General features: G+C 42.8%; 2 protein-coding genes across 2 annotated transcripts in view; one reads left to right on the top strand and one right to left on the bottom strand.

Moving 5' to 3' along the window:
• Window positions 1-27,028, bottom strand: part of LOC145406681 (DBH-like monooxygenase protein 1) — a 588,166-nt gene that overhangs the window by 483,128 nt on the left and 78,010 nt on the right. The gene's annotated exons all lie outside the window — the stretch shown is intronic.
• Window positions 1-27,028, top strand: part of LOC145406582 (DBH-like monooxygenase protein 1) — a 32,200-nt gene that overhangs the window by 3,871 nt on the left and 1,301 nt on the right. Inside the window, exons 2-6 of the mRNA XM_080277660.1 lie at window positions 17,402-17,630; window positions 19,867-20,139; window positions 20,845-20,933; window positions 22,263-22,425; window positions 26,854-27,010. Coding sequence (XP_080133786.1) covers window positions 17,402-17,630; window positions 19,867-20,139; window positions 20,845-20,933; window positions 22,263-22,425; window positions 26,854-27,010 — 911 coding nt within the window. The remainder of the gene's footprint in view (window positions 1-17,401; window positions 17,631-19,866; window positions 20,140-20,844; window positions 20,934-22,262; window positions 22,426-26,853; window positions 27,011-27,028) is intronic.

Raw genomic sequence — 27,028 nt, 5'->3', positions numbered from 1 at the left:
TATTTCCGAGGAAATATAGTCATATCTTACATTGTTGGACAAAACCATTATTTGAGGTTTCAACTTTCAGTAATATGAAGAATCTTGAAAAAATATATATTTTCTGCAATAAAATTGCTTGAAAATTTTCGTCATAGCAGGTGGTAAATTGGAACCGGTCATCTTCAAACCTCATGACTACGTCTTCAACTTTATGTAATTCTAAGGTAGGGAGGCCTCCACACGGAGGCTGCCCAGTGGCCTCCACAGGTCTAAATCCGGCCCTGCATGGAGAGCTGGAGCTCCCGTTTCACCAACCCTTAGGATCTGTTCCCGACCATCTTTTACATTCTCCCTGACACCTCCCATACTGTACCAGCGCAATACAACCCTCAGCACCTCCCCCTAACGGAGACACCTAACGCTATCATTGTTGGGGACTTTGACTCTATATACACTGTCTGATATAAACACAGTCAAAACAACCGCCGAGGCCTCAACATTTCTCCACAACTCAATAACATGCACTGAACAGTCACTCATAAAAGAACGTGTGGTCCGCACGACTGTGGATAGATTCAGTCTCCCCACCTTTCTACACGACGAGTCACAGGACACCTGGCAACGTAACCACAAATCACGAGACGCTTTGGTGTGAGAATAGGAAGCAGTACGATTGAGGAAGTGTGACCAGGACATTAACCAGCCCTCCTCAGCCACCAGCTAAGATTTGGGTTGGGTGGAATCACAGATGACACGAGCCCAGCTTGTAGGATAGGCCCACACAACATAACATACATAATGAACAACTACACAGCACATATCACACAAAGACGCAAACACATCAACGGTGTAGTAAACCTATGAGACAATCCCAGACGGGAAAGTTGTTCATTTATGGTCCGGGGTTGAGCAACAACAACAGCTTCTCCCAGTGTTACATCTACCAACATCACACTCACTATGTGCACACTACAAGATCCATGTATACACTACCATTCTTCTTTCATTATTCTTATCAGCTTTTCAGAGATACTCTTTCCATCTCTGCCTGACTTTATTTCCATTTGTTAGTCTTCTTTCACACATCCCCCACACATTTACACTTTTTCCACTTTCATTTCTACATTTTTGCACCTCTTCCCAGAACAGTTTCCTATTTTTTCTAGAACAGCTAGTATTTCTTTATCATCCAAATAATTATTTACCCAGTTCCTATTTCCAGTATCCTAGTCTCTTTACGTGTTTGTTACTCAGTGTTTTCTTTCCCTCATTTATTTCAGTCTTTTTTTTCCCATCCACCGAAGCCACTACTTTCTCTTTCCTTACACTTCTCTTCTAACCACCTCATTCCTCTAAGCTACACATATCTGACTAGTTGCTGCCTTTACAACACCACACACAGCTTTAGCATTCCTAACTCTCTGTATGCACTTCATAAGTTTTTTAAATCCATATCCTCCCAATCCATTGACCCTAACTGCACTAACCACTAACTTTAGCTGGTATGCATATTCATCTGACATTTCTTATTTTCCAGCTTCACTTTCAGTGTTTCAATCTCCATTCTCCCTTTACCACTTGCGTCCCTGTGTTGTTTGTGCCTAGAATACAAATTGACAATACAGACGCATCCTTCAGTCGCCGGCCCTAATCTCTCTTCCTTGGTTCTCCAGGATGACCCAATATATAATTTACAGGACCAGTGCCAGCCCTTTCATTCAAGTCTCTAATCACAAACACTTTAGAGCTCTTAATCATCTGTCCTATCACAGTCCGTGTAGTGTGTCTTCAACCCTGTCTTTCTTCTAACATTTATCATTCCAAGGAGTGTACACCACCTTCACTATTTTGAACTTAATATATACACATCTCGTGTACATGTTTATAATCCTTTCATTACTCTCTCCCATTCATATTTCATCAATTAAGCAGCACATTGCCACCGTCCTCGCGTATACACACTGACCTTACATACTTCACACCTTAACACTCATCCACGTCACTCCCTTTCATCTTTGTTTCACACAATACCACACCGTATTCTTTGCATTCTTGAACACATTCACTGCTTCAACTCTTATTCATTTTTTACGCCTCCCATACCCCATACAGCTGTAAGTAGACGTAGCCGAGGGGTGTAATTCTATAGAGAAGGTTATTTGGTTGAATTGTCGATGGAAGAGTAGCTAGGAAAGTAATGGTGAGGCGTTGTAGATGTCACTGTATGCTTTCTCTGTTCCATTATTCTCTTCTTATTTTTAATGGGATGCTGAAATAGGCAAATTTGGGACAGTGGAGTTTATTGTGACGGTTACTTGAATAAAAGTTAAGAGCTTGGCATGACCCGTGTAGCGTATGGTTAGTAGCAGTTTATGTTAGCTGTTGTCCTCCTACTTTACTCTCACTCTCCTACTCCCTATTGCTCTCTCCTTGTCTAACTCTTGTTTTCTCCTGTCCTACTCTGTCTGACTTGTTCTACTAACTCCTACATGTGATATCGGACTTATATCCCCCTTTAGCTTCCGACTAAAGTGTGTGGGCATACGTGTATGTACGTATGTGCGTGTGTGTGTGTGTGTGTGTGTGTGTGTGTGTGTGTGTGTGGATCACGTTTTCGGCACATGATCAGGTGAGTTTGGCATTCTTTATTAGTCTAGAGCAAGGTGGATGTTTAATTATCTCTTCCTGGAGAACTCAGACATAACTACCTGTTTTACATATTGTTACCTATAGCTACTTAGTTACATACTGTAGTTACATATATTACTGTGTTATAACATATTATGCCTACACATCGCACGGTCACGCCAACTGTCGTACCAGCGATATTAAATATTGTCATAACATATTAATACATATATATACACATTACAATAATTTGCAAGTTAATTAAGTGAAGTACATATTGTAAAAGTTACATAATTGTGATAATATTGTGATTAGAACTGTAGTCATTGTAGTAATATAATTGTAACATAATTAAATGGTACATGTGTAGTGGATATATAAATATAATAGTAATATTAAAACAATACAATGGCAAGTCTACTGTAGTCAATTACACAATACATATGTGAAGGACTTGCTGTATATATTCATATATAAATGAGACACAGTAGTATAATTAAAGTAAGCCTATATTATGTGACCCAAATTTTGTTATTTTGTGTAAAATATATATACAATATTTACACAGTTTGTCTCCCTTGTACAGTTCTTAAACACTGATTCCAGGTTAGCAATCCTTGCTTGCTTTCTGTGCAAGGCCAAAAGTAATATAACAAATATGATGGAGAAAATTACAAAAATGACTGGAGCTGGGCTGTATACATAATGTGGGTTGAACATAATCCTACTGTATTCTTCCCAAGTTGTATTGTCTGATTTATTAGCTGCATAGTTTCATACTTGGGTGAAGCCAACTTAATGTGTGCACTTGTATTTAAGTTCATCCTAGGTAATGGCTGGAAATACTTGTGTGTGTGATTGAGAATGGCATAATGGTTTTTAGTGGGCAAAGTGGATAGTGTAGGTGTCTGGACTGCACAGTAATCTGGTGAGATGTATAAACCAGATGCTGGTGTATGGGCTGGAGATGTGTCTGGGCAAGCCACAAAAACTGATGTATTTTGAGTGAAGCAGAACTGTGAATGTCCAATGCGTTGATGATGGATGAGTTTATCTGGAGCAAATGTGAAGTTACAATGATGAGGGATGTCATGACCTTGTATGACAGCCATTTCACAAGGGACTGTCTCAGCTGGCTGAAACGTGAAGATGTACGCAGGACAAAGATTAAATGCATGTAATGATGTGCGACATTTGTGTTCAATTGTTGTTTCACTATTGAATGTGACAGAGACCTGTTTCTCGGAGACCATGATAAATTCTGTTTTGATGTTGATGGTGACTGAGTCGTCTTTCCTAGAAGGAAATTGGTATATTTGTTAGACTGTGAACAAATCATCTGTTACGAATGGTACACGAACTACTATTGATGTTGTTGTGAGTGTTGCTTCCAAATATGGATAATATAACATCAGATTTCTTTCCTCAAACAAAGGTTTCAAACCATGCTTATGTATGCCTTGACTAATTATTTGCCGGACATTGTGAATGGGTAGCAGATTAATAATGATCCTTCCGTTACCAGCATTAGCAGTTCCATTCATGAAAGACTTAATTTTTAAACCCACATTGGCTAACTTGTATAGGAGCTGGTCTAATTTCTGTAGATGTTTTTCTATTGTGTGTGTTGCAATTATGATGTCGTCCAGAAAGACAAATATACCGTCAATATTCCAGCCACTATGCTATTCATTAATCGCTAGAACGTGCCTGGAGCTGTCCTTAATCCCACCGGCATTCTCTTATACTGATAATGCCCACTGTCTGTAGAGAAGCAGTGTATTTGCGGGATTCTACATCTAAACCTATCTGTTAATAACCTCTTAATAAATTGACTAGAGAAGACCATATTTTCTGGTCCAATGTTGTGCGGGACATCATTTAACAATGGCATGGGAATACGGTCGGGAATGGTTTCCTGATTAAGTTTGCGATAATCAACAACTGCCCTCATTTCCCCGTTTTGTTTAGGTACAAAGAAGAGTGGTGCGTTCCACACCCAAGTTGTACAGTCATAAGAAAAACTATCGTTACCCTTCCGAGCTATGCACTATGACACAACGACGAAGTGTTGTGGAATGACGGGACAGGAAAGCTTGTACGGTACTCAAACCCGTGCATAGAGACAATACGTTTTATTATCCGGCACCGAATTCATTAAATAAAAATATAACCGAATGGTCTGAAGTCGGCAACACACATGCAGACGGGCAATGAGTATGTGCACCTGTGCCAGACGTATGATAGTACTTCAGCCGATACAAGCCAACTTAGTAAATTTCAGTATAATAATGATATGCATTGCTTTCTACATATAATAAATGTTCAGTAGAAAGAAAATAATAATACGTGTTCAGTCTCACTGCTTTAATATTTTGTATACCCACCCCCTGCTTCGAAAACAGCCTCTACACGTCTGAAGCATCCATCTAAAGCATTTAACCACCCAACTAAAGCAAACAAATGAACTCGTGCACCCCTGCTAGACTATCATTAAACACACACACACACACACACACAGTCGATGCCTATAGATTTAATACTATTCAAAATAATTTATTTGTTGTATTCTATTGATAATAAGTGTTGAATAGTCGGAAAATAATAAACCTGCCGAGTTTCATTATTGAATCCCCGGTGGGGCGCTCAGGGTAATGCAAACACCTTCTATATATTTCCCCGCCAGGTGGTTTATTCTTGCTCATTACTCCAACTCTTGTAATGGGATTGTGATATGGCAACACTAGATAGGGGAGGGGCGAACAGCAAGGACCCGCCCACACAGCCCAGCTAACGTTCGTTTAGCATCGAGCAGTCATGAGGGTAACGATACTTTTTCTTATGATTGTACATCTAAATTTTCACCAGGTAATGCAACAGCTTGTCATTGTTTCTGCAGCACATTTAATAAATCATTTTCCACATCAGAAGTATCTAAGCAAACCAAGTGCTCCTTTATGCACTCTCTGTCTGACGAGTTTACTCTGCTTGATGCTCGCGCTACTAATACTTCGCTTATAGGAGCTGGGCAAATCTCTAACCTACAAATACAGGTTCCTTTCTTTATCTTCACATCTCCATTCAGGGGGTTAGTAAAAATGACATTAACATCAACCTTATCATTCATCCAACACAGGGCGCTTTCTATCAAAAGGCAATTTATTCTAAGTCTCCTCTAATACAATGACATTACAATTTCCCAGTTTACTCTTAACAGTAACCTGTATGAATGATGTTGGTGCTAAATTTATATCATAATTAATGCTTGCTGAGTGAGTAAGCGAGTCACGATTGGACTGTGGGTGGGTGAGTCAGTCGGCCTGTACCAACTGGTCTAAGCGCCCATTTTCTTTGAGAAATTGTACAGTAGACTCTCCCTTCTTTAAGTTGTGAGTCATCGCTCTTGTGACTCTAGTTTTTATATAAATTGTTAGTGGTAGTATCAGGAGATGAAATTTCCTCTATGAATTCGCTGTCATAGCTAATTCCATTGAAATGGGGCATCAATATTATATTTTGTGTCCTCATGTAGTTTAGTCCAAGCAACATAATATCCGTAATTGATAATTTTTCTACTACGTAAACGGTGGTAGTGTATGATTTTGTGGTCTCTGGGAATTTCATCTTTAACTCAATCATACCAATAACTGGTATTTCTTTACCATCCACTGTGTATAAATTTAAGTCTGAATTTTCCAAAAGTGTCACTTTTCTTCTATTTCTGAAAATCCTTTCTAACTCATCTTGCGTTATTAAATTCACTGGTGAGCCTGAATCCAAAAAAAAATGAAATCTCTTCCTCCTCACATAAAGCAGAGACTAAAATGCTTTCATTTCCAAAGAGACTTCCGATATTGACTATTATTTTGTTTATTTGCGTTTTGTGTCGTCCTCTTTTGTGCTGGTACGACCTTCCCCCGGCCTATAGATGGATACCAGTTTTTCTATTGTTTTACAGTCTGAGGTCCAGTGACCGGAGGTTCGGTGATGTCTGCAATACGGTTCGAACCCTTTTGCCTTATACATGTCCTCTTTATTCTTTATGTACCTTAACACTCATATTTTGTGTGACCAGGATTTGCGCACTAGTCATACTTTTGTACCGCCCTGTTACCTGGTGTGCAGAACGTGTCCTTGAGCTAACTTGACTGTGTGTTTATGTGTGAACTGGACGAGACTGTCTCTGGTCTTTTGCCAGGACTTGACTTATTTATCCCTGCTACAATTTCTGGCACTTTGATCCCTGTCCTGTTGGCCTGTGATGTATCAGTCACGCCAGCTTTACTGCAGTTTAATTCCACTTCATAAATGAAATCAAGTAAACAAATCTCTCGATTATGCGGGATGGTTTTGGCAATCTTTAACACCCTGTCAGGAAACTTGCATAGGGCTGATACGTAGCCAGTGATGTCAACGACATGCACTGGTGACATATTACCATCCTGTGTGACCCAGTCTGAGTTTTCTAAGCTAGATAACAAGATTTTCTTAATAGTGCAAATATCTGCTGTTATATCCCCTAGATCTGAGCATAAGTGTGTTTGCCTTAGAAGGTCTACGATTTTGTTTAATTCTGGAGTTATACCACCAAGAAAATTCCTACCTCCAGAGAATTTCCTGAGAAATTCTGTCTTAACTTGCTAAAATGTTAAAGCTCTCAACAGCTTGTCTGACTTCAGCAAATTGCCAGCTGGGCATCGTCCTTGGTTTATTCTAGCTGAAAAAACAGTGATTTTTCCTTTCTCATTTGTAATGTGTCCCCTAATGAAATATTGCTGACACTGTTCAGTAAGTGTGTTTATGTCGATCTTGTCTTTTTCAGTACCAGAGAATTTTGGGAGTTCATTGTCTTCATGACAAATATACAGTACACTGGAAGTGAAGTGTTATTGGAATGTTGTGGAGAAGTTACTGCACTCGTGCCTGCTGCATCTAAATTAGCCATTTTTACGGTGTTTTCCTTGCAGTCGTCATTTACTGGTAATTTATATGTTTTTCCTGACCTTAACCCCTTCGCCCACGTTGACGCATTTGTCTTATGGGTGTGGGGTGCACCCATACTCACTGATGTTTTTGTCGTCCATAAAGCATAAAAACTTTCAGAGTTCGGCCAATCGCCGTCATTTTTGGAGGCATCATTGCTTGACTAGCGCTTGTCAAAAGTAATGGTTTGGTGACTGTGGGTCCCAATACAAAATGAGCTGTGAGTGGGGGAGGTACTGTGCGGTTTGGCCCTTTAAATTTCTGCTCTTACCCCCATCCCGGCCGTGCAACATATTTCCCTATACCAATAGTGCTTATGTATAGTTGTTGGGCACTGTTGTGATTAGATTTGGTGTTTGGAATAGGAAATCTGGTGTTTGTGAAGCATTCCTGGTCGTTATCAGCCGTTGGCCCAACAAAGATTGTACTACTGTTTCTAATCAACTACATTGCCTTTACCCTGCACCAAATGTGAGTATTCAACTATAAAAATAATGCCAGTGAATTATGTGAATATAGTGTGCATATCTAATGTACAAGGAATTGGTGAAATACATGAAAGGAGCTTAGAGGAAGGCAGGAAACTGCCCTACAGTCATGACACAGCGTGGGTACACCATAGTTTTTCTAATTTTTCTCGAAAATATGAGGCCTAGGATCACCATTGTTGACTCAAAAGGAAGCCAGTGAAATTCTGCATAGGATGATAAAATAAAAACATAACAGTGAAGAGAAAAGTTCTTCGGTAGAGCTCTCAAAAAAAAAAAAAAAAAAAAAAACTTCCGTCAAAATGGGTTTTACTTTTTGGTTATTATTCGAATACCATAGCTCATATCAAACTGGGACCTCCGGCATTCGAAAGCTAATAAAATTCTCTTTCTAATGATTGTATAAAATGTAAAGATTGAATAGTAAACATTCGACTTATGATGTTGGGAAGTGAGATCTACAGTATGTTCCCAAACGTTTATTATCGGGGCCCTAACGTATGTATAGTGTTTTGTTTTTTTTGCTTATCGTGTAGAACAAACATCCACGAATAGGAATACGTGGGTTTTGTGGCAAAATAAATATGTTTGGGTGGTGAAAATGAGCCGAGAATACACTTTTATGGAGCGTGCAGCGGGCATGGGGGAGGGGAGATAAGCCGATGCGTCATACCACAGAAAACTTTTAAAATTCATCTGCGTGCAAAAGGGTTAATACCTTCTTGTCCAAGTTATAGTAAACTGGAGGTAAATTTTTATAAAGTTCACTATCTACATCTGAATATTCTGATCAAGTGTCATCATTATTTGCTTTAGCGTAGACTGCATCTGTTTGCCGTTCTTTATCTAGTGTATCTTTCGTTTCCCGAGTTTGGTTTTCTCTTGTTCTTGTGTGTCTGATGGTGTTTTGGAATTTATACTTTTTTTATCGTTTTGTTTGTGTCAGGGTATTTGTCACTGTTAATGTTGATCCTTCAGGCACTAATTGTGGAACACTACTTAGCATAATGGGATTACACACTAAATCATATTTTACCTTTCTCTTGATTGCTCATAAAATTATAAAACACATATGTCAGTATAAATCGTGTAATTGTCTCTCACTGTGTAGTTTGTAATATTTATGATGATGAATATATATGTATATAATTGCTTGGTTTGTTAACTAAGTGTTAGTATTTTATGTATAGTTATGTAAATGATGAAGTGTTAACTAAGACAACCTTGGTTAGAATAAATCAACTCACTAGAACAGCAGAGGAGATACAGTCCTGGTGTGAGGTGTGGTGAGGAGATGTTGTTGAAGATCAACACGTCAGCATCGTTTGGTCATCACATCTGAGGTCAAGACACTCGCTTGCCTCCTCCTGGTGGTGGAGAAGGTGGTGGGGAATAGTGGTGGGGGTCGTGCTGGGGTAGTGGAGTAGGTGGGGAAATTCAGCTGTGTTGTCCTTTACTCAGGTGACACTTCACTCATTTTCGTTGTTTCTTCTTCTTGTACATTTGATTTTCTTTACTGTACTTGTTGAGATAAACTTGTAGGCTTGTAGAGTTGTTGATAGACGTAATTTGTCACTGCTATTGTTTCTCGTAATCGTGGAGTTGTGGTTGAGGTGGTTACGCACGATTAGGGACGAATTTAAGGTGCGTAGATGCACCGCTAGCTCCTGCTCTCAGCTTTGTTTGTTTGTTTTTGGTTCGATTGCGTGAAGTCGCCAAATTAAGCGTAGTCGTAGATTATTTGATTGTAGTTTTGCTCGTTGATTGTTCATAGAGACGTTTATCGGCTTCGTTTACTGCTCCCCATCAGTCTCAGTGAACGTAGTTTTTCGTAGTTTACCGCTGTAGCGGTTCAGGAGATTAGTTTCCTGCGTATATCGATGAACGTATAAACTATTACTGATGAGCGTTGAATAAACTCTTAAGGCGTGGTTTGTCGTAGTTTACCGCTGCTGCCAATGTAATTGAGCATAGTAGGTTCGTTTTTACCGCTGCCACCAATGTAAGTAGACATAGCCAAGTGGTCTAATTCTATAAAGAAGGTTATTTGGTTCAATCGTCGATGGGAGATGCAAGGAAAGAGTAATGGTGAGGGGTTGTAGATGTCAGTGTAGGCTTTCTCTGTTCCGTTATTCTCTTCGTATTTTAAGTTGGATGATGAAAGGCAAATTTGGATCAGTGGAGTTTATTGTGACGGTTACTTGAATAAAAGTTAAGAGCTTGGCATGACCCGTGTAGCGTATGGTTAGTAGCAGTTTATGCTAGCTGTTGTCCTCCTACTTTACTCTCACTCTCCTACTCCCTGTTGCTCTCTCCTTGTCTAACTCTTGTTCTCTCCTGTCCTACTCTGACTTGTTCTACTAACTCTCCTACATGTGACATCGGTCTTATATCCCCTTCTAGCTTCCTGCTAAAGTGTGTGGGCGTACATGTGCGTAAGTATGTACGTGTGTGTGTGTCGTTCACATTTCCGGCACATGATCAGGGGTGTTTGGCGTTCTTGATTAGTCTAGGGCAAGGTGGATGTTTAGTTGTCTCTTCCTGGAGAACTCGGTCATAACTACCTGTTTTACATATTGTTACTTATAGCTATATAGTTACATATTGTAGTTACATGTATTATTGTGTTTTAACATATTATGCCTGCATAGCCATGTGAACCTGTTTACTGGGCCATGGGCAGGCACAGTACTCAGGTCCGAAGTTTCCTATACGTTTCTTAGAGGTAAAAATTGAGGATGGGTAAACTCTTATCCCCACTACTCTCCTATTTTGCCTTCAGGTTCATAGGGATTACAGGGACAATATTTCCTCCCCTTTCCCAGGAAATGGTGTAATGTTACTATCCATCGTAGTTAAAGAATTCCTGGATTAAGGAAAACCGTTAAGCTTGATATTCACTGTAGAGTCACCTGATGGTTGCATTACAACATGCGAGTGATTGATCGATTGAAAATAATTAAAATCTGGCGGCGCAACTGCCAGGGTCATATGCCGCCGGATGACAAAGTAAAAGACACGGCAAAATAAAAAGTGCCTATTCAAAATAAAGTTAATATCTGTTAGTAGGAATAAAACACTAAAAATAATATAAGAATAGTTGATAAAATATCAATTACTTATAAAAGTGGAAGGAGGCCTGCCTCCTGAAGAAAACTAAAAACATCAGTAAAATCGCTAGAGGCTTCACCAAGCATCGAGGACAAACAGTAAGCACCATCTACCCCTTATGTCTAGGGAGGAACCTCTGACGTACGTCCCCCAGACTTGGACACTCGACCAGCAAGTGATGGACAGTAAGGGGAACAAGGCAGTCATCACAGTACGGTTGAGCCTCACCACACATGAGGAACCCATGGGTAAGCCGAGAATGCCCAATGAAAAGCCTAGCAAGAGCCACCTCCAGTCGCCGAGACATAGAGGGAAGAACCCTCAGCACAACCACTCTCTGAAAGATTTCTTTTAGTTTATCGTGAGAAACACCATCCCAGTGTCTCTGCCGACATGTACGAATTGCGTACCGCAAGTAAGGTGTTGCATCAGAAGCAGGAAGTGGGTAGTCAGTTGGGGGCTGTTGAGAAGATGCAGCTTTAGCTAAAGTATCTGCCCTCTCCTTGCCCACCACACCAACATGTGCAGGAACCCAACAGAAGTCTACACGGCAGCCACGACGGCCAAGAAGAAAAAGCCACTCTAAAATTGACAAAACCAATGGATGGGATGCATTAAAAGACTCCAGTGCAGACAAAGCACTACACGAGTCACTAAAAGTCAGAAAAACAGATTGGGAAGAGTAAAAATGATTTTCAAAGCATATAAAATTCCAGTCAGTTCTGCCGTATACACTGAAGTAATACCAGGAAGACTACCGCCCCTACTAAAGGAAGGGAAGACAACACCAAATCCTACTCCAGTATCAGTCTTGGACCCGTCATTATAGACGGGGACAGAACCCTCATGAATGGAGGCATGTTCTAAAAAAGAGAGAGGGACACCTGAGAGGGAAGTGAGCCCTATTTTTCAACAACGGACCTACAGAATGTCACACGAGGGATTAGCCAAGAACCCACCCCTGGGATCCGATATGGACAAATTGCCAGTCTCGGGACAGAGAGGGATAATATAATAGACTGGACCCTGTAACCAAATGGCTTTGGGAAATTAGGATGGGTGTCAAAAACAGATCGGGAATCCTGGGAGACAATGGCACAAGAAACTGTCTGGAATGCGGTGAAGACAATACCAACACCTCATCATTAGCAACTGGTGTCGCAAATCCAAGGGGAGTACACCAGCATCCACCAACAGACTTGGAATTGGGGATGATCTGAATGCCCCTGTTGCAAGACGTACACCAGCATGATGCACAGAATTTAACAACCGGAGGCGGGCAGCTGTTGCAGAGGAGTAGACCTCACACCCATATTCAAGTTTAGGAAGAATAAGAGACCTATGCAAGAGGAGGAGGGTTTGTCGGTCAGCACCCCAAGAGGTATGAGCTAAAACCCTCAAAAGACTCAAAGCTTTAAGACAAGCCACCTTAACAGAACGAATATGAGGAACCCAGGTTAGTTGTCTATTAAACAGAAGACCCAGAAACCGCGTCTCTTCCACGAAGGATATTCTCCTACCATAGAGATACAAGTCAGGGTCTGGGCGAACCCCTCGAAGACGACAAAAATGTATAGCCACTGTCTTTGCTGTAGAAAAATGGAAACCTCGAGTTTCTGCCCAGTCAGAAATTCTATTGAGAGCCAGCTGCAACTTCCTTTCTATCAGAGACATTCTAGATGAGGTGAAGGAAATCGAGAGGTCATCGACATATAGTGATCCTCGTACACCATCAGGAAGTACACTGATGCTGCTGTTAATGGCAACAGCAAACAGAGTAACACTAAGGATACTCCCCTGTAGTACTCCATCTTCTACTGCTCAGGCATTAGAAAGCACTCCTCCCACTCGGACCCTTAAAATTCGGTTAGATAAAAACTGTTGAATAAAAATAGGCAAGTGCCCACGAAGACCAAACTCATGAAGAAAGAGTAAAATATCATGACCCCATGCAGTGTCATATGCCTTCTCCAGATCGAAGAAGACCGTGACCTGGTGTTGGTTAGTGGAAAAAGCCTCACAGACAGAAGATTCCAAGGACAGTAATGCATCAGAGGTAGATCGCATTTTTCGAAAACCATACTGGGCAGGGGATAAGAAGTCACCTCTCTCTAAAAACCACACAAGCCTAACATTGACCATCTTTTCCAAGACTTTGCATATATATACAAGACGTCAAAGAAATAGGCCGATAATTCGTTGCCTGTAGGTGGTCCTTACCTGGTTTGGGGATGGGGATAACTACAGCAACACCCCAACAAGCTGGAAACTCCCAGAACACCAGATCTTATTAAACAGTGAAAGTAAAAACATCAGGGATTCACCAGACAGGTGGCATAAAAAGGCATAAGGAATATCAACATTAACCAGGAGAGGAATCATGGCACTGCAATAGAGCCGTCTGGAGTTCAGAAATTGAAAATGAAACATTGTAAGGCTCTCCCCCAGCAGAGGCAAAACTGAGACCACGAGACTCTAGGCGCTGACGGTGGGAAGCTGAAGGCGTATCGGCATCCTTCTGTGACACACTGGCAAAATGATCAGCAAGCAACTCTGCAACAGCAAATGGCTTAGCCACAGTGCCACCTGCTGCAAATAAAACAGGAGGGGATGGAACAGTAAATTTTCCCAAAATTTTCCTTACCCGTTTCCACACCTGGGTGATGGAAGTCCTCGAATTGATGGAGGAAACATAACCCTTCCAGGACGAACGCTTGGCCTCCTTTAAGACCCGCCTCATATGAGCTCGTGCCCTCTGATACGCCACCAAATACTGAGGATCCCAGCGGTGACGACGAAGTCGTGAGTAGGCGACTCGTTTGGCTCTCACTGTGGAACTGCACTCAGAGTTCCACCAAGGAACCGTACGTTTAGGAAACCGACCCTTTGTTTTTGGAATAGATAATAGGGCTGTTGAGTGCAACACGGTATTGAAATATGACACAGCCTCAGTAAGACAGCCAAACTCGTTGACAGAAAGGGAAATGGAACTTAATTCCCTGAAACGTGGCCAGTCAGCCTTATCCAAAAGCCAGCGAGGAAGACGTGGCTGAGGTCCACCTGCACTAGCAGTTAAGAGTAACGGAAAATGGTCGCTGCCATACAGGTCTGGCAACACATCCCAGTTAAAATCTAAAACAGCATCAGCTGAACATAAGGACAAATCAATGGCAGTAAAAGTTCCTGTCTGGCTATGGAAATAAGTCATTAAATTGGAGTTTAAAATGCCTACCTCCTCACCTTCCACTAAAGAGGCTAGCATAACACCCCGAGGGTTAGTCTCATCGTTTCCCTATAATGGATGGTGGCCATTCATATCTCCTAGTAACAGAAAGGGAGAAGGAAGGCCATGAATAAGGCGTTCCAGATCCGCCCTTTCAACAGTAGCACTAGGAGGTAGATAAAAACTGCAAACTGTATACTGCCGACGTAAAAACATCCGGACAGCAACTGCCTGCAAGGGACTGGAAATATCCAGATGACTATATGGAATATCCTGCGAAGGAAGATAGCAGCACCTTCTTGATGACCTTGGCCTGGCAGAGGATCAGAATAAAAAGCACTGTAGCCAGAAGGACCAGCAGGAGCAGTATCACCAACCATGGTCTCCTGGATACACATGCATAGAGGAGTAAATTGAGAAACAAGATGACACAGTTCCTCATAGTTAGCACGTAGACCTTGACAATTCCACTGGATGATAGAACCCATAGTGGAGGGGAAAATGATTAAGTGCGGGACTGTACACCTCCTGACATGCGAGCGAGTTTGGAATGATGCTTAGAAAGGCCCTTGGTAAGAGACTGCCCAGCACCAAGAACCTGTTCTTTATGTCGAGCATCCATGGGCAAACGTGAGGACGTGGAAGAGGAAAGTTTTACAACATTCTTCCTTTGAGATGGATTAACATTCGGCTTGGAAAGAGGCTTGGAGGCCACCTTAGGTGATGTGGGATGGCCAGTGCCACGATTAGAAGCTCCAGAAGTGGAAAGAGAGTTGACAGGATTAGAACTCTGCGAGGATAACATTGTATTTTTCAGAGCGGACGCACGAACGGTCTCTCCAACACCATCTCCAGGTGGGGACCTGACTACAGGTGAACCAGTAGCAGCGGCTTCCACTTGGCTAGACCCCTCCTCCTCTGAGGCAGAGGGAACAGTAGAGAGGTTGATACAAGGTTCGACAACAGAGATCTTAGGTGGCCGGTTTTCAGGCTCTGAGGACTCTGACGAATTACGGTGACGTTTGCCAGGTACAGAAGGAGCCTCGTCCATACTGGACAAGGGGGGATGAGTCTCGTCAACATGTACATCTGCCGCCACCACAGAAGTACGCAAACCATCAGCCACTGAAGTGGAGGCAGAGACAGTTGGAGCAGTGGGTGGACGAGCATCAGTCACATCAGTAATTAGTAATTCCAGGGTTAACATCCGTCAATTCAGTAGGTGGGGAAGTGGTCACTGTAAAGGGTCGTGGCAACTTCTGGGACACAGAACGACGTACTGGCGCCCCAGAAAGGACAGAAACATAAAAAACTCCAGGCTGAAAGAAGAGAGTCTGGGCCCTCCTCTTTGCTTCTGGAAAGGAAACCTTCTCACGTGCGCGAATGCTCAAAACCTCCTTTTCAAGGCAGTAGCGAGGACAGTTTTTGGAAAATACAGCATGAGGACCCCCACAGTGATAGCATTTAAGGGGTCCTGGACAATCACTGGTATGACTCATTTCGCCACAGGTGGCACAAACACCAGGATGGCCAGCCAGTGCGTGTTGGCAAAATTTTCTAACATCCCCATACCCCTGACAGTGGAAACACCACTTTGGGTTCGGAACATAAGGCTTCACAGGCAGAGAGAGCCAAGCAAGTTTCATGGAAGCAGGCAACGTTAAGCGGTCAAAGGTCAGAAACAGCGTCAGAGTCGGGGTCAGAATACCATCGATCTTCTTCTGTACCTGGTCAACCTTTACAACACCATAAGAGCATAGTTCTTCTAATAACTGTGACTCAGGGTACCGCAGGAGGTCCCGAGAGTAAATAACCCCCTTACTTTGGTTGAAGGTGCCATGGGGTACACTGGACATACTATTGCCAGATATGGAGGTCAGATTCCGGAGATGGGAACTTTCTACTGGGGAGGACACCTCAATAAGTAGGCTACCATCCACCTGGGTTGAGATCGCCGGTTCACGGCCCCAAGCAAAACAATGGCTCGGTGCAGTTCAAAAATATCTATATCCAGCACTGAACCACCAGCAGAGGGTTTCAGTACTAGATACTTAGTGAAGGTCTCAGGCTCATTCTCTTCCGAACTGAACCCCGGAGCCAAACCAACCCGACGTGACCTCCTATTCCTAGTTGAATGCTGGGTCAGAGGAGGATAGTCCTTTGGGACCTGGAAAGGCTCTAACGTGGCAATTAAAGAGGACGATTCCGCAGAATTACCAGGGACAGATGAGGTGTCGTCAACAGTATTTTTTGTTAAATAATCCATTAATATACGACAGAAACTTCATTCCCTCATCCCTCCACCCACCATGGAGCCCAACCAGGGGAGGTCGTATCTCAGGGATAACACCACTGGTGACCCCAGAGGTAGCAGGAGAGTATACGCAGGTAACCACCAGGGGACCTGGGCAAGGGTGACTCCAGGACGGTAGGAGCCACCAGGCCCCACAGTGCCCACTTGACCTTAGCCAACGCATGACCAGCCGATTGACCTGGTTGGGCCCAACCAGGCCACCAGTCTAGCCAGAATAAGGGACCAAAGAGGTGTATTGCTAGCTGCAGGGCACATCGTGCAGCATCGCTCAACCTCCAGGACTCCCATCTCCCAGCACTACGGGACGCCACGCACGGGAAACACGTGGGGAGGCAACAGTCCCGCCCTATATGGAAAATGGGCTGGGGCTAACAATACCAGCAGGCCTCCTCTACCAATGATGTAGGGGATGCTTAGTCCACATGGCCAACAAATGCCAAACCCTACAAAAGTAGGCATGCCTCCAAAGTAGGTGGCACTGCCAACCACGCTTCAAGCCCCAACACCATGTCAAGGTGACCTCCTGCAGTGGGGGCATGCAAGTGAATGACAGGCACTAAATACACATGTGGAGTTAGCATGAATGATAACATCATCAATAGATTCAAGAATTTAATGATCCTCGTGTGGTCTATAGGTGTTAATCAAAACCTTTTTCTTGTCCCTCCCCAGTGTTGCAGGTATGGGTCTGACGGGGCTGTTGTGGTGGGTGGTGGCGGTGGCGGCTGTTATGACTGGCATCAGTGAGGCAGACAGACTCAACAGACCCAGGCTTGACGTGGCAGCTGAAGTGCAGCTGTGTTCCCTGCCCGCCCACCACCAAGCTGAGCACACACACCAGGCCGTGCTGGATCCTGACGGCGTTTTCACAGTGCTCTGGACACCGGACCTAAACAAGCAGGTTTGTGGGCCAAGAGGTCATTGTCTGAATTACATAGGAGCCTTAGTAGCATCTTTTTCTCCGTGATTTATTTTGGAAAATTATACCTCCCCCAGGCAGCTGTGTGGGACAAATTCGCTCAGTGAAGCTGGCTGTATACCAGGCTTAACCCAGAGAAGTTAAATATAGTACTAATTCACAGTGACTGTATCCATCCCAATATACTAGGTATGCAGTTAACAGTTCTCCCACTTTCCTATTTTCCCTTGCATTGTTTTCTGCATCCTATCTCACCCCATCCTTAGGTGGAAAAAATAGGTCAAGATGACGACAGTGATGACTGCATCTCTTTTGTTACATATGTAATGTCTTTGTTTTATTCGTACGAATTACAGCAGTAAGATTTGATTTACCTGCTACACTGCCTATAGCACAACATGCAAATAATAACATTGACATTGTGTCAAGATCATTAGCACTTATGCCTGTCTCCAGCCACACCCCCTAAGGGGCAGTTCACAGCCCATCTAATTTTCCTCAGGGATCAGTTCTCCCATTGACCAGTTTTCCTCTTGGACTCATTTTTTGTCAAGAACGTACTTTCCCGCATGAACCTATTTTCCAGACTTACCTATTTTCCTTCATAAACATATTTCCCTCATGGACCTAATTTCACCATGGGCCTATTTATACCATGAACCTAGTTTCCCCATGGACCAATTTTCACCATGGACCTATTTTCGCCATGGGCTTTCCCGGCATGGACTCCCATCCTTTCTAATATTTATTGCTCACCTTGCAAATCATACAGAACCACGCCTGACCTATCACCATTGCCTGCACCAAAACCACTGCCACAGCTCACATTCTGAAGCTAAAGTCCTGTCTGTCAGAGGTTACCTTGATATGAGAGGTATGTACACAGGTCTATGTAGCAGTCTGTGCCAGTACATAACGCCCATGTCATTACATGGCAGAGACACACAACACACCCTGGCACATAAAACAATCACCATACAATATCAAACCTTCTACAACAATATCCTACTTCCAGACAATCCAACACAAGCAATCAAGAAACACCTATATACTCACTTGCAAGGCAATACCACACCTTGATCAGAGCGCTATATTGCAAGCCCCGCATCCTGACACCCACCCATTGGAGCTATACTTCAGCAGATCTGATCGAGATCATTTACCTAGGCTTAGATGAGGATATAACCCAGCCCTGTTTACCTACCAGGTCAGCTATGGGCTGGGTAGAATCACAGATGACACGTGCCCTGCTTGTAGAATAGGACCACACAACGTAACACATAATGGAGCACTGTACAGCACATGTCACACTAAGACATACACACAACATCACCAGTGTAGGACACCTATAGGACAACCCCATAGGGACAAGCTGCTTCCATGCGGTCGATGGATCTGCTCGGACAGATGGACCGGGGCTGAGCAGCAACAACAAAAGCTAAGTCAAAACACCACAATATTTGAACTATGAAAACAAACCGGAGGTAAAGCCCTCAGTTACTGACGCTATTATTTGATGCTCGAAATGATAGAACACATCTGAACTTTCTGTAACGTTGCTGACTACACTGTAATGTGGGATGCAGGCTAATCACATCGGCCAATTTCACGTGTTCCATAAGTGACCGTAGAAATCAGGGGCTTGCTTATAATTTAATACTTTGCTTGCTGCTGAGGTCCTTGAACATTTTTTTTTTTTCAGCCTGGCAGCAGAGGATTTTGTTCAGCTGGGAGAGAAATCCTAGCAATTGCTTCGAAAACCATCTCGAGTGACTCTTTCTCCCCTCTTGGTACGCTGAAGAATCAAATTAGGACAACACAAAACGAGTTTGTTCATCCCAACAGTCAAATGGTTAAGGCATACAAATCAGTTTCTGGTGTGTCAATGTTTCTCTGGGGGTATATTTTGTGAGAGATACATACCCGCACCTGAGGTTGGCTGAGGTTCATATTCTCGTCGAACGGAATAATGACTGTCGTGTTAGGTTTCCCCCTGACAATGTTGCCGTGTTAATTAATGCCTTATTTTGGTATTGCTAAGTGTCTCTATCACTGATGGGAGGTGGTGTGGGAGATCCATGCTGGCACTCGTGGCTAGCTAGGGTTTGTGTTTCCGGCCTATGTCGGGATGGCTGGTGTGTTATAATTTCCCTGACAATGTTGGTGTGTCAACGTTATGCTCCTTTTGGTATTCCTAAGTACCATTGTTCCGATGCAGGAGGTGGTGTGGGAGATCCATGCTCGCACCCTTGGCTGGCTGGGGTTCGGGTTCTCGTCTAATGGCGGGATGACTGGCGGGGACATGATCACCGCCTGGGTGAAGGACGGACGACTGTTCCTGCAGGACCGCCACGGCGTGGGTGAACTCACACCGCCCCTCGACGACCACGCTGACTGGCGGCCGCTGCACGCACACGAGAACGACACGCACACCGTCCTTGTTGTGGCCAGGGACATCAACACCTGCGACCCGCACGATTACGTCCTTACAGTAAGTGTGCGATTGCAGTTGTTGGAAGAGACTGAGCAGGCCCACGATAAGGATATACCAGACCGATTTACCTGGGCGAACATCACAGAGTCGAGCACACTTGACATATTGTGTTGCTGCCTCTGTTGTATGAATGTCGGACAGTGTGAAATTATGTTGTATAGTTGAGGTATGGCGCTACATACTGTATATGTGTCACCTGCAGAGTTAAGGAGGCGCCACACGAGCAGTTTTGTGGCAGGTTTTCTCAGGTAACTCGATGATGGTGGTAGCTTTTCATAGGTTGCCCGTGGCTGTGAAAGTTTGTGTTAAAATATTCCCTTGAAAGTTATCAAGAGATGTTGCGAGGACAATGTTCCTAGAAAAAAAAAAATGCCAGAAAACCTGCTCGTGCGACTATGTTTGACCATTCTTGTGTTTCTGAGTTGCCAATGGGTGAGGGGTTTTGCTCTGAGTAGGGGCATTCAGTTATATGCAAGTTGCTTAATGTTTCTTAATTTTGTTTTTTCCTATCACCAGTTGATTTTTTTGTTAAGTTTAGGAGAGACCACTTGTATTAAAAGATTTAACGACGGCAATATATAAACCGTCTACTTGGAAAAAGTCCCTCCTAATATGAATAAAACAATCAAGCAAGAATAAAAACGGAAAATAGATATAACTGAAATGGCGGGACTAGACGCTGTGCCAAATTTTCTACGACAGAATGACACTGTGCGGCTGCTGTACGCGTGGGGAGACAGCGACCCCAGTGACGAACACCCTTCCTACCACGGTCCTCATCGGGGAAACAAGTACGTCACTGATGTCATGTGTTTGTCAGTTGGCCAACTACTATTCTCTGTTATACTATCTTGGCCTGAACTTTCCATATCTCCAAAATGAATGCTGAACTGTAAGTATACATCAGCACTAGAATATGATGCCTGTCACAGAGAAATGTTATAAAAGGAATGTAGAACCGTAGCGCTGGATTTTTCTACCACTGAGTTATACGAAATTAGCTTCAAAAGCATGAAAATCTGGGCCAAGTTAGAGTAAACGAAGTATAGTGCATTTTCACGACCAGTCCAGGCTGACTGGGTCAGTTTCATGGGAGTTCTGGCGAAGCAGTTTAGCCTGTCTAGACTGGACTACTCGGCCCGTCTTCTGGACTGAACTGACGAGCTGCTTGTACACAAAGCTGCACTTTAGCACCAAGCGAAAAGGGTAGTTTTTGGTAGAGGGTAAAAGGCTGATAGCATAAAGACTGTCACTATGCTCAAAAGATAAATGTTAAAACAAAAATGGATTTCACATAATTGACAGCCAGTACTAATGTGGTAAGGTGATGATTATAATGCAGACTCTTAATGAAATTAATGATCACTAAGACCTAAACTGAAATCACTTATTTATTCCTAAACTAATGGAAAAAATATGTCTGGAGAAAAATATAATTTTTTTAGTCTCAAGGGAATATAAAAAGTAAAGACGGCAGTAGCAAGTATTTCTCAGTAGTAATTCCTCAAGGATGAGAACTGTAACACTGGTTTAAGTCAATTCTATTTCAGTCTTGCACTAACACTGTGTGGTAAGAATCATGGTATTATGAATGATGGTGAACAACTACTAAATTATTGTACAGTAGAAGCAACCGTGCATTAATAACTGACATTAATGATTTACCTGACGTATTATCTTTCATTATTTTTTTACATAACTCAGTTAATTGCTTCCTTGTTGCTCCCACTTGTTTCTCCCATTCAAAAGGAGCAACGTTCAGGAAACGACTAGTCTCAGTCCATTCTCACAAGCATCTAGAGAGGCCCCGACAGTGCAGATCCACCTGAACTGGCCCAAAGAGCCCGAAAAATTTGCCTCACTATAATCGTATACATTTGTTTTTGTCTACCTGGTTTATATGCATTGCTGCCATGAGTCTTCGACACTAATAATTGTTGTTCTGTGCATTTTTGTGAACTTTCTTCGTATTATGTTACAACTACCTCCCTTTCCTTGGGGGAAGCAGCCTAGGTATATAGATAGATGTTACAATGAATGTTTTGTACAGTTTACCTTGTCTTTAGGCCTGCGTACCCTGCCTGCCTCTGTGTACCCTCATAAGCCCTTATTTTCATCAGGTTCGCCTATGTGTTGATGCCATTCTACCAGGAGATAGTGCCAGAGGATGCGCAGGTGTGGCGAGTGAGTCAGAGTGTCACAGTGCCACACACGCAGAACACATTCTACTGGTGCCACGTTGAGAAGATACCAAAGTGGCAAAAGAAACACCATTACCTTGGGGTGAGTCCTGTCGCTGTATAGACACTACTGGAATACATGACAGCAGAGGCCCGTGTCTCAATCAGCAATAAAACCAGAGTATACAGAAATATTACATTCTGAAAACGGTACCGGAGAACAATGTATTCTTCCTGTCGTGTTCTTCCTGTTCTTTATCTTCTGGGTGAAAAGTTTGATTTAAACCTTTTTCTCACTTATCTTACCTCGCGTACAATGCCCGCTTTCACAGGCTGTACTCTTTCATCCTATCCGATCTTATTTACCCAGCCCCACCTTTTCATAACTCCTGCCTTTCAGTAAATACATGAGCGAATGCATGAAGAAAAAAAATAAAAAAAATAAAAAAATAAATTTTAATGAAAAGAGTGGCAACATTTGCAAGAAAATTGATGATATTTCCCAAAGTTTGTTACTCACGCGCATATACATGTATCTATTTGTAACTCATTTGGATAGAATCACAGAGCAATCAGAGTAGGGGTCATATTCAGACTGAACTCACCTCTACTGTAACCCGTTCGAAATTACGGTACTGGCTGCATTTTGCCACGATAGGGTCTCGCAGCAAGTCACGTATGATCCTTGCCGTGTACAGTGGATTCGTTGTTTTTCGCATTGATTTCGGGTTATGCGGCCATTCTGTTGCACTGTGGTATTAAGGTGCAAATTATTCCTTCACAACATAAGGGATAAACTGCACTTCTTGTTGCTTTTTCCTGCTTACCTTCCTCTTCAACTACTTGCCTTTCTTCCTACCTTAACCCCGTGCCTGCCTCCCTCACTACCTGCTTTCATACCTACCAACTTGTATACCTACCTACCTCCCTGTCTGCTCCCCCACTCCACCCTCTTACCTACCTACCAACCAACCTACTCCCGTCCCCTAACTCCCTACCTGCTTACTTGCCTCCCTCCCGACCTCCTTACCTCCTTGTCTACAAGTTTACATACTTCTCCACTTTCAGACTTTCCTGCCTACCCACAGCTCTACTTCCCTACGTATTTGCCTGACCACTTATTGAGGTAGCGACACAGGCCGGTATTTAAAGTTTTTGCAGATTGCCAGTTTATAGTGAGTTGTATCAAAATTATGATGAGGGCATAAATTACAGCATGTTGACATCCCTTACCGATTATACAGACATACAGACAGTTGTGGTCACTGTGACTTTGGGCATGTCCATCAATGCGACAGGCGCACAGCGTCAGATGGAGAGGGATTCACTCAACACCTCAGTCTTCTAAATCGGTCCATTACTGTGTTTCCCTTGACAACGGCCTCTAGAGCGCGGACGAAAGAACGGACGGAAACTCTCATCCCGGCTCAGCGCCCTTAGGCCCTCAAACTTTATCTCTGGAAACCCGTCCTTTTATTGGGATGGGTGTTTTTTAAAGTCTACGAACAGACTGGGTGTTTTGGTGTCTGATGATTTCACGATCGTCTTTTGGTTGTTCTGTATCCGTCTTTTTACACTCTGGGGAATATAAAATGCAATCAAGGGTTCAAACTGAAAATATAAAAACTGTCTCGAGATATCAGGTCCAGATAAAATATATGCATGGTAATTTTCAGACTAATCAGCCCAGAAATAAAGTTACGAGGCCGTGGCAACAAGTGGTGGTAAGAACAACAAAAGTAACACAAAAAAACACAGAAAAGAACATTGCTTTGGGAAATGCAACAAAACACTTCCTCTTGGGAGAGGAAACAAGAAAACAAACGTACATTGTGCTCATATAGGTTCACTTTGAATATCACAGTGCAAGTGAAAAAGATGATGATGATGATGAAGAAAAAAATTGGAAATTTTAGTATGAAAGGGACTAATTTTTTGCTCCTGGCTTTATACGAGTAAGGTTCGCCTGATCAGTGATTGGGTTTGATGGAGTCTGAGTGACCTCAGCGGACCAGAAGTTAAATAACCCTCTCGCACACCATAAGTTTTCAAAAAGTTTTGCTTCCACGCAGAGAACCAAAACCTTGCTCAGGCTGGCTCTGCTTGCGCAGCAAGGGAAAAATTTCTATAGCCCAATTTACCCTCGGAAAGTTCTTCTATTGTTGTTAATCTCTTCCCATCATCTTCGTTGATGTTTATTCTATCAGATAAGAAAAAAAATAAATAAAACAGATGAATAAATGTACAGAAATGAAGCGTGAATAAACCTTATTTACATGAAAACTAGCTTCTCATAACTTCCCAACATCACCGTGAAAAATTTTTCCCATGACGCACAGCTGCAAAGGACATGTCTATATGCAGAATTGCACGATCTTTCGTCTGTGAAAATGTCAAGTTGATACGTCCAATAATTTTCGAGTAAATCAGAAAAAACTACAATAATCGCCTAAAAACCTCTGATTTGTGTATTATTTCGTATATTGTCAGTGACACTGTAACAAATATAAATGTAAACTCTAACCAGTTTTGTAGCCCAGAGGTTAAGAAAGCCCATGATATAATTCACAGTGTTATAACCATTATTGTTATAGAGAAAATGAATTTTGAAAAGTTACGATGGGTTGCATGCAGTTTGCGCACAGTGACAGCACGTACGCTCAGGCCCATAGGCTGAGTATGTTCGTCTTTTGTAACTTTTCTCCAGTTATTTTCACACATAGGTTACTTTGCTTTACAAAAGTATGCGTAAGTAATCATCAGCTTGATCAAGCTTTCTTCACATTTTTTATGCGACCTATACTTTACAAGTATAATGACAGAGAACAGCAGTGAAATCCACCACGTTTTCCCTATGAGAAATATATAGTAAACACACATTTTATACCTTACAATACAATAGTATAAAAACTAGACAAATAAGCCGGTTACTCATGTTCTCTAGCAGTGTTGTGGTGTTTCTTGAGAGGAGATGGAGCTGCAGAGGAGGACAGGTACGATCACAGCCTGTGTGTGTGTGTGAGTATTTGTGATGTGTGTGTGTGTGTGTGTGTGTGTGTGTGTGTGTGTGTGTGTGTTTGCAATGTGATTTACTGTGATGGTTGTAATGAAGATGGTTGTGGTGGTGATGGTTGTGGAGAAGATGGTTGTGGTGCTGCTGCTGCTGATGATGATGGCTTATATTCAGGGGGAATGAAGTCTGAAGGGGACAGTGACTTTCCTGATTTAGCTGGGGAAGATGATATGGAAATATCTTGGATGGATGGTGAGATGCAGGTGATTTCAAGTGTGGTGAGAGTGTAGGGTGACTATGGGGAAAGAGGTCAGTGCTTGCGTGGGGGGGGGGATGATAGGTGGCGATAATGCAGCTCAGTCTCCAGGGTCAGGGTGGTTTCAGTGGTGGCAGTGAAGGCAGCGGTGTCTGGGGTGATAGGAATGATGGCAGGGATGGTGGTAGTCTCTAGAGAGGTGAAAAATGTCGTCAGAGTGATGGCGGTAACAGGAGTTTTAGTAACACCAGTGGTGGCAGTGGTGAAAGGAGTGGTGGTAGTGATGGTGCTACTACTACTCTCTGGTGTGCTTATCTCCGCGGCCTTGACCTGGGGTTTGCGCTTATCACTCCTCAGGTCAGATTTCCCCCTCGCTCTCCTGCTCCTCACTCTCTCCTCCTCAATATATTCACTATCTGTTTCACTATCACTTTCCTCACTCTCACTGCCACTGAACAAGTATTTCTATACAGTCCTTCTCGGATAACTTCTTGCAAGACATTTTTTCCGTAGTGTAATACTGCAACGGACCGGTAAAAATCAGTTATGAATTTTCAAATCTGGCTTTCCCTGAAAAATATAAGAATACACTTTTAACGTTCTTCACAAGCACACTGCACTATATACAACACAATATCACTATACACACGTAAGGTATGGGCGGTGCGGTAATAGCAAACGCTGGTTTAAATGCCCGACGTGCGCTCACACACCCTTTGAGCTCTGACTTGCCAGGAGAGTACTGGAGCTAAACATAGGCCGCTGGCTCCACCGATAAGCTCCCGGGTGTTGCCATATTATTTCCCCTAGACCTGGCTATCCTCAGCTTTGACTCCAACCAAATTTGACACAAATCCATCCACAGGAAAAGTTTCTACTACCATTTATAGGGAAGTTGCATCATGTTGGGTCATCTGTCACTTCAGATTGCAAGGCTTATGATTCACGTTGTGTCATCTTGCATGAAGAGGTTAAAAACAGCGGTCTTGGAAGTAAGTCAAGTAAATTCTTAATAAAAATGCTTTCACTGAATATATTTAACCTGAACTGATTATGCACTTGACCTGAGGTAACCTTGAAGAACATAAATTAACCTGATTGTGCCCAGACGTATTTAAATTACTTAAAATGACTAGAATGAATGTAAGCAAATATGAATAGCTGCTGAATGGATGTTAATGGGTGCATAATTTATTTATGGGTGCATTTACTGTATGTTCATGCATGTATTTTGAATTCATGGCGGCTTATTACTTCTACAGTTCAGCTTGAAATATGGGAGGAACGCTCGTAGTAACCTTCATCACGTTGTGGCGTTTGAGCGCTGCCACACGCAGGACGGACTGATGCAAGCCGGACTTTGGAGCAGTATGTGGGTCACTCCAGTTGCTATGAGTGGCTACACACCCAATATGCCAGGTAGGAACTGTACAACTC

The sequence above is a fragment of the Coenobita brevimanus genome, chromosome 71 (genome assembly GCF_032717465.1).
Source record: "Coenobita brevimanus isolate Jiangsu-jjx chromosome 71, ASM3271746v2, whole genome shotgun sequence".
Taxonomy (NCBI): Eukaryota; Metazoa; Arthropoda; class Malacostraca; order Decapoda; family Coenobitidae; genus Coenobita; species Coenobita brevimanus.
This window is presented reverse-complemented; position numbering and strand designations above follow the sequence as displayed.